The following is a 17,329-nucleotide window of genomic DNA, read 5'->3' as shown; positions in this document are numbered from 1 at the left end:
GAGTTTGGAGTGAAAAACATTGAGAAAGACAAACTTATAGCCAAGTTGGATGAAGAAGTTGATAATTTGAAGAGCAAGAATGAGATGCAAGCTATGTATTTAGTAGGTGGTTTTGAAAGTGTGTTGAGGGTGAAAGAAGAAGAGAACAAAAGACTAGCAGCGGAGAATTCTAAATTACAGAGAACTGTTACCATGTTTGAGGAGTAGTTGGCGGAACAGGTAGTGCATAATGTGACGCAGAGGTTTGGCGGTGTTGATGGAGGCGATGGGGCCTTGGGTGGTGTTAGAATTGGTAATGTGCGCAACGTAGGTGGAGTGGACAATCCAGTTAGGTTAGATTGTGTGATAAATATGTTGAATGCGTCTCCCGTATCATGTGTCTGTGCAGTAGGTGACCATGGTCAGCATAGTGTTGTCGCTGATGTTATTGATATTGGTGTACGTAAAGTGATTGTTGTCAGTCCTTTTATGGCAGAAGGTGGACAAGCGCATGATGGGCCTAATTCCTTCGTACATAACATCAAAGGAAAGGTGAGAAACAATTTACAACTGCCGGAGTTTGAGTATAGGAATTTGCAAGTGAGGCAACGTAACGTGGTCAGTGATGGGAATAGGATGCTGGCCGATGGGGAGGGATGTAGTAGGGTTCGTAGGGTGCGAGATAAGGTTGTTGACGTGGATATTGTTGGCAGTGGGGATATAAAATTCACTGGTTTGGTATTAACAATCGGCATATGGTTTGGAAGATGATGATGGAGCGAGAGAAGGACATGATCAGCGTTGCGTATGATTGTTATTGGGACATGTGAGTTTTACTGTTTGTGTTGCCGTTTTTCAATTTCATTTACGTTGTGCTGGCAGTGTTGTTTATGTTATCTGAATTTTTTTTGACGTTTGAAGGGTGGTCATGTGGGTTGGACGGGTTGACATTAATGCCGTGTATTTCTCGGATGTGAGAGATATTGTCTGCCAAACTGGTATCCGAGGAAATATAAGTTGTATTGTGTGCATACGAAGTTGTATTTTGATTTGATTATGTCGGTTTGTTGTGAATGGGGGTATGTGATGTAGGGTTGGTGTTGGTGTTTACTAAACTATTTTATAGCAGGTTATTGATGTGTATGCGGAGATGTTATCGGAGGAGCAAGAAAGGTTTAATGCTGGGAAGGACTTCCTGGAAAAGTCACTTTTTTTTTTTAGCAGCATATGTTTAGTAAGGGTATTGAAGTTGCAGGTGTGTATTTAATGCATAGTTTGTGGTGCACCAGTCTGAAATTTGATTTGTGTTGTGCATGATATATTGAAAAATGACAACTTGTCAGCACAGGATAATTACGTGAGGAGTAACTTTGCTGCTGCTAGAGGTAGACATTACATTCATTTCCCCATCTGCCACCTATCCCACTAGACGCTTTGTCACGACCCCATTCCGCCCCTAGTAGAATGGTGCCGTGATGGCCAATAATCCGAGATTACTAAAGGCCAACTTACAAAGATTTACACACAATCAGAGTATACATATGGGGCCTACATGTGCGGAAGCAATAAATTTAAATCTAATTAGTCCATAAGGGCTGTGCATAGATCAAATGAAATGACATACATCTTAACATGGTTTACAACTTGGATACAAATAAAATAAAGTACAAATATTACATCTTGATCAAAAAGCTTCTCAAGCCGGCATACACAAAATGAATTACAAACAACTTACAAATAAACATCTAGGCGTCACTGCCTTCTTGCTCGTCACCTACATATATGTCACAACCCCAACTCGTCCCTAAAAGTTTGGGCATGACCTATGCAGAAATGGACACTTAACCTGGTATAGATGTGTGACATAGGGGCCTGAACGGAAGCATTGATATCATAGGAATAGATAAAAAAGTATGACATCCATTGACTTACCACTACCAGGCCAGGATCACAGACATTGCATATGACGAAAAGACATAAGGAGTAGACATAAGGAGATACACATTTGAGAGCTAATTACGTACATATGCATATACAGATCCAGCCCCAAGGTTGGGCATATAACAAAACATTATATACATCGATAGTACTATTACTCACTGTTTTGCGGCAGGGCACTAGTTCCTCCCGAAGCGTGTCCTACACATACACAAAAATACAAATTAATTTCCCTTTTTCTTGTTAAATCATCTCTTGACTCGTTTAATTTCGACTGAATTAACAAACATCAACACAACATCAATTGTAGATTTCGACAACATTAGCGGATCCAGTATGTAAAACGGAGCAACCCATGTTTTCCAGCTTGGGCCGCACGTGCGGCAGTAATGCCCCGCACGTGCTTTTTAGACAGTAGCCGAAGGCCCAAAATTCCTCATTCCCCGCACATGCGGCTGGGGTTCCCGCACGTGCGGCCGTGACCCCCGTACTTGCGGCGATTCTGCTCAAAACAATCCGAAAATTCCTTCAAAATTCCATTTTTTGTAGGTATTTTTAGAGCCTCAAAACCTAACCATAAATTGCTAGTCTAAGGTCCCAAATTCATGTGAATAGGAATCAAATACATTCATCCATTGAATATAAGTTAGATCATTAATCTTAAGTTCATAAACACACTCAATCTCATGAGCTTTCTAACTTTACTCACACATATAGATACATATACACAAGCCATGCCACATAATTGAATTCAAGCAAGTCAATTGAAGGAATAGAGTGTAGCTTCTCATAAATACTTTAAATGGAGTCAAAACATTCAAACGTAAGGTTAGTTTGCCAATTCACTTCTTACACACACATAGCACCACATTCCCAACCCTTAAGTGACATGATTATGAGGATATCTCACACAAATTAGGAAAAGAAGAGTTGTTGGAGTTAATTAAGATAAACATCTACATACCTTAAGCTTAAATTTTCAAATTCCCAACCTTCTTGATGCTCTTCTCCCACTACCATTCAATTCTTCTCTCCCCTACTCATTCTCTCCGGAGCTATTTTTCAATTGAGGCTTCTAAGTCAATGTTAGGCATAACTATATGTATATAAGGTGAGTGAAACAAAAATCAACCAGTTTAATCATCCCAAATCAAATTTCTACGAACTTGCTTATTATTACCTAAAAATTATGCTGATTCCAAATATAAGATCAGTTTCGGATTACCAAGCCTCTAAGGCCCTCAATTTCTGATTTACCATTCCAATTATGACAGATACTTTCGTTACCAAATAGATACAGGTTCAATTCATAAGATATATGTGCTTAAACTTAATTTCTCATGAAGTTTCACATTAAGCATTTGATAGCACATAATAAGAGACTTAAAACATATCAGAATCACACACGAGGGTCGGGTTATTATACTCTGCCCCCCCTTAGATAAGTTTGGTCCCACAAACTTGCTTTACCTCAAAACAGAAACAGATGCGGATATTGGTGTTGCATTTCCTCTTCTTTTTCCCAAGTAGCCTCGGTTTCGTAATGTTCTTGCCATTCTACTTTTACCATTGGAATTTCTCGATTACGTAACTGCTTTACTTGGCGATCTAGAATTCGAAGCGGTTTTTCTTCATAGCTTAGCTTATCATCCAACACAATTTGGTGGTAATTTATGACATGAGATGGATCTGAAAGGTATCTCCAAAGCATAGAGACATGGAACACGTTGTGTACTTGACTCATACTGGGTGGCAGGGCCACTCGGTAAGCTACCGGGCCCACTTTTTCCAGAATCTGAAAGGGACCAACATATCAGGGTGTTAACTTACCCTTTTTCCAAGTCTCGGATGTCCTTTCATTCGAGTGACTTTTACGAACACATGACTATTCACTTCAAATTCTAAATCTCTTCATCGGTTATCTGCATAACTCTTCTGTCTACTTTGGGCAGTTTTTAGTCTATCCCGAATAATCTTAACCTTTTCAATTGTCAACTGAATAATTTCAGGCCCTAGTAAGGATCTATCCCCAATTTCAGTCCAACACACCGGGGAACGACACGGTCTACAATATAGAGCCTCATAAGGTGCCATTTCAATACTCAAATGATAACTATTATTGTACGCAAATTCTACCAACGGTAAATGGGTTTCCCAACTGTCTTGGAAATCTAGTACACACATTCGGAGCATATCCTCTAATGTCTGGATCGTCCTCTCGAATTGCCCGTCGGTCTGAGGGTGAAAAGCTGTGCTGAATTTTAATTCTGTACCCATTGATTCCTGTAGACTTTTCCAGAATCTTGAAACAAATTTTGGATCCCTATCCGACACAATTGAGACCGGTATACCATGAAGTCTCACAATTTCATTCACATAAACGACTGCCAGTTTATCAGCATTATACTGATTCTTCACTAGTAGGAACTGAGCGGACTTAGTTAATCGATCCACAACGACCCATATAGAATTCATACCCCGAGGTGTCCGTGGTAACCCCACAACAAAATCCATGGCCAGATGTTCCCACTTCCATTCCGGGATTGGAAGGGGTTGCAATAATCCTGCTGGTCTTTGATGTTCCGCTTTTACTTGCTGACATTGCAAACACTTAGAAACGAATTCCGCAATCTCCTTTTTCATACTTGGCCACCAAAAGTTTTGCTTCAAATCCCGGTACATTTTAGTACTTCCCGGATGCATTGAAAATCTCGAGGCATGTGCTTCTTCCATCAATTTCCGTTTAAGTTTCAACACATTGGGGACACATATTCGGTTTTGAAATTTGAGCACCGAATCCATTAAGCTGTACCCTGGTTTTGGTTTTGTTTCTAACTCATCACATATCTTCCTTAGAGTGTCATCCTCCATTTGATGTAACTTGATCTCTTCAAGTATCGTCGGTTGAGCCATTACTGCTGCTATTACGGCCTCCTGTCCACGTACCACAAGATCCACATTCATTTTATCCAACTCGATCACCAACTGCTTTTGCTCCGTAAATAGGTTTGCCAAATCTCCCATGTTTTTTCGACTAAGTGCATCTGCAACTGTGTTGGCTTTACCGGGATGGTAATGGATTTGCAAATCATAGTCTTTAATTAACTCTAACCACTGCCACTGTCACATATTTAACTCCTTCTGGGTAAAAAGGTACTTGAGACTTTTGTGATCGGTCTAAACTTTCCAAGTAGTGCCATACAGATAGTGCCACCATATCTTCAAAGCAAAAACTACTGCTGCTAGCTTAAGATCATATGTGGGATAATTCTTTTCATGGGGTTTAAGCTGACGTGAAGCATAGGCGATAACCCTTCCACTTTGCATAAGCACACACCCTAATCCTTTATGGGACGTATCACTGTAGATTACAAAGCCTTCGGTACCAGACGGTAAGGCCAGAACTGGAGTTGTAGTTAACTTTGTTTTCAATTCCTGGAAAGCAGATTCCCGCTCTTCTGACCATTCAAATGCAACTCCCTTTCGAGTCAATTGTGTAAGCGGCACAGCGATTTTGGAGAAATCTTGAACAAACCTCCAGTAATATCCGGCTAATCCCATGAAACTATGCACCTCGGTTACATTGGTAGGAGTTGGCCAATTCACGATCGCCTCGATTTTATGTGGATCTACAAAGACTCCATCCTTTGTGATTACATGCCCTAGAAATGCCACCTCTTGTAGCCAGAATTCACATTTCTTCAATTTAGCATACAACTTCTTCTCTCGAAGTGTTTGTAGGATTAAGCGAAGATGATCCTCATGGGCTTCGGCATTCTTCGAGTAAATGAGGATGTCATTAATAAATACTACCACGAACTCATCCAAATAGGGCTTGAAAACACGGTTCATCAAATCCATAAATGCTGCTGGTGCGTTGGTAACTCCAAAGGGCATAACCAGGAATTCATAATGATCGTACCAGGTTCTAAAAGCTGTCTTCTCAACATCATCAGCTTTGACTTTCAATTGATGGTATCCAGATTGTAGATCAATTTTTGAGAAAACTTGTGCCCCCTTGATGATGGTCAAATAAATCATCGATCCGTGGCAATGGGTACTTATTTTTGATCGTCACCTTATTGAGTTCCCTGTAATCAATACACAAACGGAGTGTTCCATCCTTCTTTTTCACAAACAGAACTGGTGCACCCCAAGGAGACACACTTGGACGGATAAATCCCTTATCAAGGAAATCCTGCAACTGAATCTTTAATTCTTTCATTTCAACTGGTGACATCCTATATGGAGTCTTAGAAATAGGTTGAGTTCCAAGCGCCACTTCAATTGTAAACTCAATTTCACAATCTATTAACTGCCCTGGTAATTCTTCCGGGAACACATCCGAAAATTCACGAACAACTGGAATCACATCAGTATTTCCATTCATCACTTGCCCTTCCAAAACACTGCATAAATATCCCTGACATCCTTTCTGAATTAACTTATAGGCCTTGACTGCGGAAATCAGATAAGGTGGAGAAGCCACTTCTTGTCCCTGAAAAATAGACTCTGATTGTCCCGGAGGGTGGAAATTGATTTGCTTGGTCGAGCAGTCTATAGTTGCACCATATTCACTCAACCAGTCCATTCCTAGAATAATATCAAAGTAATTCATTTCAAGAGGTAACAGATTGGCACATACCCGGATATCCCCAATTAGGAGTTCACAAGCAACATATACCGAAGTGCAGATCATAGAATTCCCCAAAGGTGAGGATACAAATAACACATAAGGTAATACCTCCGCAAATCCATCTAAATTTTGAGTAAATAATTTTGACACATAGGAATGGGTAGAGCCAGAATCAAATAAGACATGAGCAGAGTGACCATAAACAATAAATGTACCTGACACCACAGTTGCAACATTGTGCACATCCCCTAGAACCAATGCAAATACCCTGCCTTGTCTTGCGGTGTCTTTATTGTTAACAGGCTTGGCAGCTGGTTTGGTATTAGGGGTTGGTGTAGACCCCGCGGAACTTGTAGCAGTCCTATTACTCTTTTGTTGAGTCCACTGCGGGCAATCCCTTACCAGATGACCCATTTTACCACACTTAAAATAGGCTCCAGTCTTCCAATGGCAAGTCCCATGATGCTGCCTTCCACAATCTGAACACACAAGAGTGGAGTTTTGAGCAGGGGTGGTGGTGCTGGAGTTCCCTGAATTATGCTTCTTATTTGGTGGAGTAATTGATCCCTTTGACCATTGATTGCTCTGCCTTTTCTCTTTCCACTCGGAAATCCGATTCTGAGCAGCAAGGTTTCTTTCTGCTATAACCGCCCTTTCTAACACATCGACATAAGTAGGTAGCTTTAACATATTGACTCGGTCTAGGATAGCACCCCATAAGCCCCCTTCAAATTTTTGTGCCTTCTTATCATCCGTATCCACCATGTGAGGCGCAAACCGAGCTAGTTCTGCAAATTGAGCTTCATATTCTACAACAATCTTACTTCCTTGTCTAAGAGTTTCAAATTCAGTCACCTCTTTATCTCACATACTTTGGGGAAAGTACTTATCATAGAAGAGCTCCAAAAATCTATCCCACGTTAAGCCTTGATGCACAGTTCTCGTAAGCATCCACCATCTTCGCGCCTCGTCTTCAAGAGTGAAGGCAGCAAATTGCACTTTTTGGACTTCGGTACATGGAAATACTTCAAACAGTTTTTCTATTCCCAACACCCATGCTTCAGCTTTCATCGGTTCTATTCCTCCCTTGAATGACGGCGGTTTCATCTTTTTAAACTCCTTTGTGAGTGTAATGGTCCGGTCCTCAGCATGAAAATCTTGTACTATAGGTGGAGTTACCGGTGGCGGTGGCAGTTGCAATTGTTGCTATTATTGCCATAAGGTCTCCGCCATTTCCATAATCATTCTTTCCATTCAGTCCAACTGCGCCGAGGTAGCATCTTCCGGATCTTCTATCCTTATTCTCACCATAACCTACATATCATTCAGTTATATCCAATAAACATAGTTCAAATTGTTAGCATTAGCAGAATACATTCAACGTTGCCATCGCTCTTTTCATTTGTTTCCAGGATGTCATGCATGATGCCTAAGTCTTTTCTAGACATCCTAAGGCTCAATGGATTCGTGTGTGAGATAGCAACTCGTGCTCTGATACCACTTGTCACACCCCCCACTCGCCCCTAAAAGTTTAGGCATGACCTATGCAGAAATGGACACTTAACCTGATATAGATGTGTGACATAGGGGCCTGAATGGAAGCATTGATATCATAGGAATAGATAAGAAAGTATGACATCCATTAAGCTACCACTACCATGCCAGGATCATAGACATTGCATATGACGAATAGACATAAGGAGTAGACATAAGGAGATACACATTTGAGAGCTAATTACGTACATATGCATATACAGATCCAGCCCCAAGGTTGGACATATAACAAAAACATTATATACATTTCATCTCGAGCCAACAACTAGGGTACAAGCCATAGTCTAGCAAAACTCCACAAAAATGTACGGCTTCGATCAAGTGCCTGAACACGCATAGGCTGACAAAAGTGAGACGGTGCCAGGATTAGGACTGACCTCCAGGTTGGTTACCTACAGAATCAAACATAATGGGGGTGTTTGGTGGAGCTTTTTTAAGCCAACTTATGGCTTCTGGCTTTTAAAAAGTTATTTTGGACTATTTGGTTAAACTTATTTCAAACAGCTTCTGATTCTAACAACTTATTTTAAGTCAAAAAAGCTGATTCTGAGAAGCTGATTCTGAGAAGCTGCTCACTCCTTGCTTCTGATTATCAGCTTCTGCTGTGGACATGTTAATTCACGGTTGTACTCTTAGATTTTTTTATTTTTTATTTTTTTAAAAATAGAAAAAGACCCAAATTGACTATTAAATATTATTATTATTTTTTATGAAAAATGTAGACAAATAATGAATAATAAAAAATAAAAATTAATTGAAAAAACTACTTCACAGCTTATTTAACAAATACTACTCAGCAACTTAAATCTATAATCCAACAGCTATACCAAACAGATTAACAGCTTCTGATTAAAGTCATAATCTATAATCTGTTAAGCTATAATGTATAATCTGTTTTAACAGCTACACCAAACAGCACCAATATAGAGTGAGCCAGGTTCAGTGAATAATAGTACTTAAACGAGTCGAAACTCAATTTAAATTATAATACATTTCAAAGCGTAAGTGAATGCGGAAATCATGTGGTTAGTCTGATTCTGTATAAATTTTCCGAACGGCCTTGCCGGTTCACAACTTCACAGATTGGCCCTCGGCCTGATGGGGTCACACATTCACAAATTGGCCCTCCGCCTCATAGATTCATAACTTCACAAATTCTTTCGATGTTTCCATAATTTCACATTGTTTCTAGGGTAGCATATATGTTAACATAATTTCTTGCGAAGAACATAACGTCAATAACAACAATTATTAACGACATTAAAGGTACATCGAAAGTACTATTACTCACTGTTTTACGGCGGGGCACTAGTTCCTCCCGAAACGTGTCCTACACATACACAAAGATACAAATTAATTTCCCTTTTTCTTGTTAAATCATCTCTTGACTCGTTTAATTTCGACTGAATTAACAACATCAACACAACATCAATTGTAGATTTTGACAACATTAGCGGATCCAGCACGTAAAACGGAGCAACCCATGTTTTCCAGCTTAGGACGCACGTGCGGCTGTGAGCCCCGTATGTGTGGCAGTAATGCCCCGCACGTGCTTTTTAGACAGTAGCCGAAGGCCCAAAATTCCTCATTCCCCGCACGTGCGGCCATGACTCCCGCACGTGCGGCTGGGGTTCACGCACGTACGGTTGTGACCCCCGCACTTGCAGCGATTCTGCTCAAAACAGTCTGAAAATTCCTTCAAAATTCCATTTTTTGTAGGTATTTTTAGAGCCTCAAAGCCTAACCATAAATTGCTAGTCTGGGGTCCCAAATTCATGTGAATAGGAATCAAAATACATTCATCCATTGAGTATAAGTTAGATCATTGATCTTAAGTTCATAAACACACTCAATCTCATGAGCTTTCTAACTTTACTCACACATATAGATACATATACACAAGCCATGCCACATAATTGAATTCAAGCAAGTCAATTGAAGGAATAGAGTGTAGCTTCTCATAGCTACTTTAAATGGAGTCAAAACATTCAAACGTAAGGTTAGTTTGCCAATTCACTTCTTACACACACATAGCACCACAATCCCAACCCTCAAGTGACATGATTATGAGGATATCTCACACAAATTAGGAAGAGAAGAGTTGTAGGAGTTAATTAAGATAAACATCTACACACCTTAAGCTTAAATTTTCAAATTCCTAACCTTTTTGATGCTCTTCTCCGACTACTTTTCAATTCTTCTCTCCCCTACTCATTCTCTCAGGAGCTATTTTTCAATTAAGGCTTCTAAGTCAATGTTGGGCATAACTATATATATATAAGGTGAGTAAAACAAAAATCAACCAGTTTAATCATCCCAAATCAAATTTCTACGAACTTGTTTATTATTACCTAAAAATTATGCCGATTCCAAATATAAGATCAGTTTCAGATTACCAAGCCTCTAAGGCCCTCAATTTCTGATTTACCATTCCAATTGTGGCAGATACTTTCCTTGCCAAACAGATACAGGTTCAATTCATAAGATATATGTGCTTAAACTTAATTTCTCATGAAGTTTCACATTAAGCATTTGATAGCACAGAATAAGAGACTTAAAATATATCAGAATCACACACGAGGGTCGGGTTATTACAATATATATATAAGGAGAGGGTGAGCTTGGATACTCAGTGAATGATATTAGTAATAAAGGTTTAAATGAATGATATCCAAGATCTTTATCAAAACAATACATAATCATAGCTTGTAACAAAACTTGGGATGAATCAGGTTCATCAATCAAATCTTTCAAATCTTCTTGGGATGTTTAATAACATCTACATAATACATGGGGGATGACATTCCGGACAAAACAAAGGAATAATCGACCCGAAATTGATTAGACAAATCCACCCGTACAAGACTGTCGATGGTACCATCTGTACAAGACCGTCTATGGCAGAGATATCTCAACATGGTGCTACATGGGCTTAAAGTCCCCTAGCATGAAAGGACTTTCCAAGAATGTCAACAAAACAAGATAATACTTGATACAAAAGCTAGGGATAATCATTCATACTTAAACAAATACTTTTCCAAAACGAAGTAAAGCTTTATCAAAACTTTATAACATAGCTTTATTAAAAATACCACTCACATAGCTCTTCGGTGTAGGGATTAAGGAAAGGATCCAAGACCTACAAATACATGATAAAGTCTACTGAATGCACCATAAGAAGACAAGAAGGAATGCTCAAGATGGTTGTGCAATGCATTCTTAAAACAAGCTTTACATGAATGAAAATGATCCCAGCATTTCTTTTCAAAACCAAGTCAAGACAAAGTAAAGCATGCTGGGAGTTAAATCACTGTTTCTCATCTAGGGAAAACATGCTGGGTACCAACCAGGTCTTGGAATGGATGCACAGAAATGATCTAGGCAAAAATGACCTAGCTGGGTGAACTCAGGAGGTCTTGGCCGAGGTGTGGTTACCTAGGCTTCGGTGTGCAGCTGCTTGCCGAGGTGTTACAAGGTGCCAGCAAGGGTGTACCATGGTCGGCCTAGGTGTGCAGTGGTTAGCCTAGGTGTGCATGCAAGGTAGACTAATGGTGCAAGTGATCATGCAAGGTAGGCCAAGGTGAGATACGATGCTTGGCCTAGTTGTGGGATCTAGGCAAGAGTGGTCTCGGTGATCACACCTAGGGAAATGAAGTTTGGAAATCTGGGTTTCCTCCCTTGAAGAACATGAAGAACATGAATGCTAAAATCATAACTTCTTTATTCAAAATCTGAGATTTCATGAGATGAGTTCGAAAACATGGACCAGGGTACCCATACTTTAAGAACTTATGAAGACAAACACAAAAACATGGATCTTGATACAAACTTTCGAATCAAAACATGGTTTTTCTTGAAGAACACAAGAACATCATTTTCTCTTTCTAAAACCAAACTTTAAATCAATGCATGGCTTATGAATCATGCTAGATCGTGCAATGTGATCGGATGAACATAAAGAATAACAAGAGTAGATCAAGAATCTAACCTCAAAACACGGATCTAACGGTTCAAGGTGTGAAGATCAAGCTTGGAAATCTAGTTCTCTCTCTAAGAACTTCTCTTCCTCTTCCTAGAGCTTCTCTCTCTTCCTAGGACAAAGATATGACAAATGATATGTTTTCTCTCTCTGTCGGCTGACTTAACCCTCTGCTGGGACATGTGGCAACGACTGGTTGGGTTTCCTCAAAAGGTGACTGAATGACAAGACAAGAGCATGACAAAGTGTGTACAACAAGTAAGGTGACATGGGCACTCCAGCAGGTAATGATCTCGGGTTAGGACATAGGCTTCGGCAAGAAGGTTTCAATGATCTCAGCTAGGAAGGATAACACTTGACCTAGCTGTGCCACACCTCGGTCTAGGTCATACCAGTCCAGGAACAAAATCACTAGGTGCAAGGATCAAAGATCTAGGACGCCAATATGATAACATCTCGGCCTAGATGATGTACATCTCGACCTAGGTGATGCACACCTTGGCCTAGATGATGACATCTCGGCCAATATGCCAAGGTGAAGGTGGAGGTCAACCAAAGTGGTTCCAAGATGGTCCTAGGTGTAAAAGGCTCAAAGGTGTGACCTAGGCTTGGCATGACCTAGGCTTGGGACAACAAGGAAGGAACAAAGCATGCATACAACACTTAAGCAAATCACATAAGCACAAAACAAGACAGGGACCTTTACTTAGGCAAAACAAGTGAAAGTCTACAAATGCAAGCTTAACAAGACAAAATCATGCAAATGCACATGAACATAACTATGACATGAATGTGGGTTATTACACGCTTGTTGTGTACAACACAGAGGTTGTGAGCTAGAAACATTTCAATTCCATGAGGGCTAGAAACGGTACAGGAGGTGCGCATTATGCCGAAGCTCTTAAAATGGTAAGTTTGGGATGGAATAATACGATTTATGAGTGGTACTAACATGTGACTGTGTCCCTTGATTTCATTTGTGTGTTTTTTTTTTCTTTTTTGTAGAAGAATATTGTGACAGAAGTGCAATGTGAGTCATTGGCAGCACGTGGAATGGAAGGGCTTGTGGCCGTAAAAGAATTTGACATACCGCTTGAGTTCATGTCTGATTGTCCACAACAACGTCCGAAATCGTAAGTCAAATGTCATGATGTGAGGGTGTTTGTGTGATTGTCGATTTGATAAAACTGTTTTGTTAATTAATTGGTTTTGTTTAATGTACCATAGTTTGGATTGTGCAATAATTGTGTGTGCAATAATGAGGCAGCACATGAATCAAGTGGAAGTGGGAAGATCACTGCAAGGCGGCAACTGTAGCATACTGTGAGCTAACATGTTGAAGTTGTTTGTGAATGACTCGGAACGTGGTTTGGCAAGTGGCCGAGCATTGGCAATAGGTTAAGATGGCAACGATGTCGCACCGTTTTGGTTAGGATGAATTTTTTTTTTTTTTTTGGCGTAGTTAATAATATTTTATGTAAGTAGTTTGCAGTAGTATCACAGTGTTCTGGACAAAGTTAGGTTGTTTTGTGTCATATGACCGGATGTGGGTTTGTTTTTTTTTTTTTTTGTGGGATAGTTTGTCATTTTTGTTATCTATTATTTGGTTAACTTTCAGTAACGACCGCAGAGTTATGTTCTATTTGTTTCTTTAATGGTAATGAGTTGCTGCATTTTTTGTTTCAATGTGTATGTCAGTGTGAATCTTTGTTGTTGTTTGTTGAGGGTTATAAGGTGGGCGTTGCATGTTACTGCTGATGTTACAGCATTGAGCGGGTGGGAAGGGTTAGTAAATGCAAAAGGTTGAGCTATGTTTGGTTATTTTGTGATTCATATGAGCATGGTTAGAGGGTTTTGGGCGAATGTGGCATGCAATCGACTGCATATAAGTGTCGGTGTGAGAGGTTTGAGTTGTGATGTTTTTGTTTGGGTGGTACTGTTGAATTTTGGTGGTGTGATTGGTGTCACGTAAATTCGCGTAATTTAGTGTGGCGGGACGAATTGGTTGGTAGTTCTGATGTCACATTAGTTGGGTTAAATAGTGGCAAAGAAGGGTGTGTTGCCATGTCGTACGCGACTTTTGTCTAAAGTGTTATATGGGTTTTATGTGTAACACGTATGTGTGGGTCGTTAGTTGATGATGTTTGTGTTCAATGTGTGTAGAAGTGCTATGTGGAGAAGTCGGAGTGGTTAATGAGTTGACTCCAATGGCATGGTCAGATTAGGGGCAACAATTTGTCGTACCAATTGTACTGCCAGCGTGGGGCTTAGTTATTCACAGGTTTTTTTTTTTTTTTAATTACCTTTTTTGATGTGCGAGTTTGGTGGGGTCATCATGGTGATGTGTTGAGGTCAAGTTGGATGTGGCATGATGTGATCGTGCAATGTGGCATTTTGTTTGTTGGCGAGAGTCATGTGCGGCACGTTGGTTGAACGGGTGTGTGTATGATAATGTGTACTTTTGGGTTAATTTTTGTAATCTTATTTTGATGTGTTAGTTTAAACTTGTGGGATTTTTTAGGAATGTAGTATATGATTGAATTCGAGGTAGGAAATCCAACTGTGTGGATAGGTTATGATGTTTTGGTAACATTAAATTATATACTAATATAATGTAGACGGTGGTGGGAGAAAGTGTTAAACATACAACGGGATGTGTTCGTAAAACAATTTATTTGATGGAAGTAAATGAAAAATAAGTTTTTGAAAGTGGAACATAGTAATAGTAGATGTTCATCGTTTTATTGCTGTCATTACATAATGATGACTTTTTATAAAAAGTTGTGCTGCTCGTGCTACACTACTTGACGTTGGACTACATTGGTTCGTTGCATGTCTTCCTGTTATGGTTCCCCATGCGGCCACAACATCCACAATGGATTTGTTGGACGTGTTTTCCCTTTGATAGGAACCGCTTCTTCTTTGGCCTGCCTGGTGGGCGTTTCACAGTAGGGGGCTTGATGATGTACTCATTTGGGTTGAACAATGGTTGTTCCACAGTAGGTTTTGGGGAAATGGCTGGTGCATAAGTCGCACGGTATTCATTCACATGGAAAAACGGTTCGACCAAGTCATTAAGATCCCTACCGCTTTTTCGAACGGCGACCATAGGATGTGTGCAGGGGAACCCGTTGAGTTACTAATGGAAGCACGAACATGCACGCCTGCCGACGTCAACAGTGACCAAAGGGAATGAATGGACTTCATAGATGTCTGCATTTGACGGACTAATTTTCGAGGATCTACCTTTGTTGAAAGCTTTTTCAAAATGGGATTCCATTTTCAGACAGATTGCACCAGTCCATGTTTGTCCTGCCACGCAACGTTTTGACATTTGTTGCATTATTTTGGCTCTGATACTGTCAATCAGGCAGGTAATTGAGAGATTACGTGCCTTGCGTATCCATGAGTTGAATGGCTAGGCAGCGTTGGAGCACATTTCGCCATAGTGTCTTCCACTGTAGATGACAATGTGAAGCAGTAGTTAGGTGTGTGTTGTAATGGGGTAATGGGTGTGTGAAGAGATTTATTAGTAAAGCCGAAGATGCGTACTGGAAGAATGCATTTGCCTAATGTTGTGGGTGCACAGTTTCAAGAAATTGGGTTGCAACCACATGTCCTGATTTGTGGAATTGTTCAACCTTCTGAATAAATGCGTCGACAGTTGGTGCGTATGCGCAATGGCGTAGTTTGCTGATCAGACTAGCACAATGCATGCTATTGGAATACTGTAACCTGTCCCTCAAGTTCCATTGCAAATGTTGGAGGCAAAAAGCATGTTCTGCATTAGGGAATACGGTTGGCATCGCTTCAAGTAAACCCACATTGCAGTCTAAAATGAACGTGAGTGGTCTGGCCACATTGACGACCTGGGCAAGATGTTGGAGGAACCATGCCCAGTTCATGGTATTTTCGAAGTCAACCATTGCGTATGCAAGTGGAAATAAACCTGCCAAACACAACGTGTGTGTTGATCATTTAGTGTTGAGGATGGGGTGTGAGTGACATATGTTGGGGTCTATGTGGGAGAAATGGCGTGAGTTTGTGGGCAACTTGTTCAGTTACAAGGTTAATGGTTTATTGGTAATTGGCAGCGTGATGGACTGACCTTGGTTACCGTCTTTCACAGTGGTGGCGAGCAAGAATCCTTTGAACCGACCCTTGAGGAATGTGGCATCCAAAAACAGCAAGGGACGATAATGTTTGAACCCGTCGATGCAAGCTTTGAATGATATGAAGTATCGGATGAACCTGTGTGTGTGGTCATCATACTCCATGTTAATGTAGCTTCCGGGGTTGTGTTCCATGACAGCGTCACTGTACCACCGTAACTGATCTAACGGACTTGAATGGGCACCAAAGAGATCACCCTTAACTTTTTCGACTCCTAACCACGTGACACGATAAGTAATGTCCAAACCGTAATCTTGTTGTAAATCAAGGATAACTTCAGTGGGGCGTGTGAGTGGCCTGTCACGCACCCGTTCGACGATAATGTCCACAACTAATTCCGACCCAACAAGCAGGTTTTTCAAAGTACAAACGATGACACCACAAATATGTTCTGTGTTACAATTGTGCAGGTAGAAAAACCTGTTCGCCTCTAATTTTCGGCCATCAACAAACCATGTACACCCATTGGTTTCGTGCATTGTGCAAACAATAATTATATGGACGGAGTCATTTCTCTTGAATTTAAATTGGAACCCACATTCGACAGCAAATTTAAGTAATACGTTATGGAACTCCGAAGCTCCACCTTCAAAATGCTGCCCTATGTGAGTGAAGTCGGTCGCCTATGGAGCTGAAAGGAACACCTTCTCATTGCGTGGGAAAAAAGCTAGCAGCAAGTCAACCTCGTCATCGAAATCCAAATCGGTTCGTGCCCTTGTCTCGTCTGGAAGCGCTGCCCTCATGTTGAACTATTCATTACCAAGAGGATTGTTATTTTCCCCATGATGTTGTTCGATGACCACGTCAACTATCTACAAATGGAACGAATGGGCTAGACACACCATGCTCCGCATGTCCACGTCGTTCTGCAGAGCAAAATTGTTATAACCTGGAATCTTGTAAAATAACACTACTTTCCTCGGTAGTAGCACATTGTATTTGGTACACACAAAATTGACAAGGTTTATTAAATTGTATGGCGATTGCAGTTCATATGCAACATTGATAGAGTGGTAATAGCACAGAAACATGAAAGAGTATTCCATCTGTGAAAGTAAACATGCAATTGT

The 17,329-nt window shown here is 40.4% G+C and overlaps 2 protein-coding genes across 2 annotated transcripts; both read right to left on the bottom strand.

The window, feature by feature from the left end:
- Positions 1-3,828: 3,828 nt before the first annotated feature.
- LOC145799708 (uncharacterized) lies at positions 3,829-8,515 on the bottom strand. Its single transcript, XM_082889337.1, has 6 exons — positions 8,485-8,515; positions 7,733-7,867; positions 6,085-7,416; positions 5,491-5,879; positions 4,711-5,037; positions 3,829-4,353 (listed from the first exon to the last, which is right to left on the bottom strand). Exons 1-6 carry the CDS (start codon positions 8,513-8,515, stop codon positions 3,829-3,831), a joined length of 2,739 nt encoding a protein of 912 aa, XP_082745463.1.
- A 7,140-nt stretch (positions 8,516-15,655) lies between these two features.
- LOC114310299 (uncharacterized) lies at positions 15,656-16,738 on the bottom strand. The gene is made up of 2 exons (XM_028256244.2): positions 16,195-16,738; positions 15,656-16,035 (listed from the first exon to the last, which is right to left on the bottom strand). Exons 1-2 carry the CDS (start codon positions 16,736-16,738, stop codon positions 15,656-15,658), a joined length of 924 nt encoding a protein of 307 aa, XP_028112045.2.
- Between the last annotated feature and the right edge of the window lie 591 nt (positions 16,739-17,329).

Source organism: Camellia sinensis, chromosome 9 (genome assembly GCF_055761805.1).
Source record: "Camellia sinensis isolate YWXY chromosome 9, ASM5576180v1, whole genome shotgun sequence".
Classification (NCBI taxonomy): Eukaryota; Viridiplantae; Streptophyta; class Magnoliopsida; order Ericales; family Theaceae; genus Camellia; species Camellia sinensis.
Note: the sequence above shows the minus strand (reverse complement) of the source record. Positions and strands in the feature narration are given on the sequence as shown.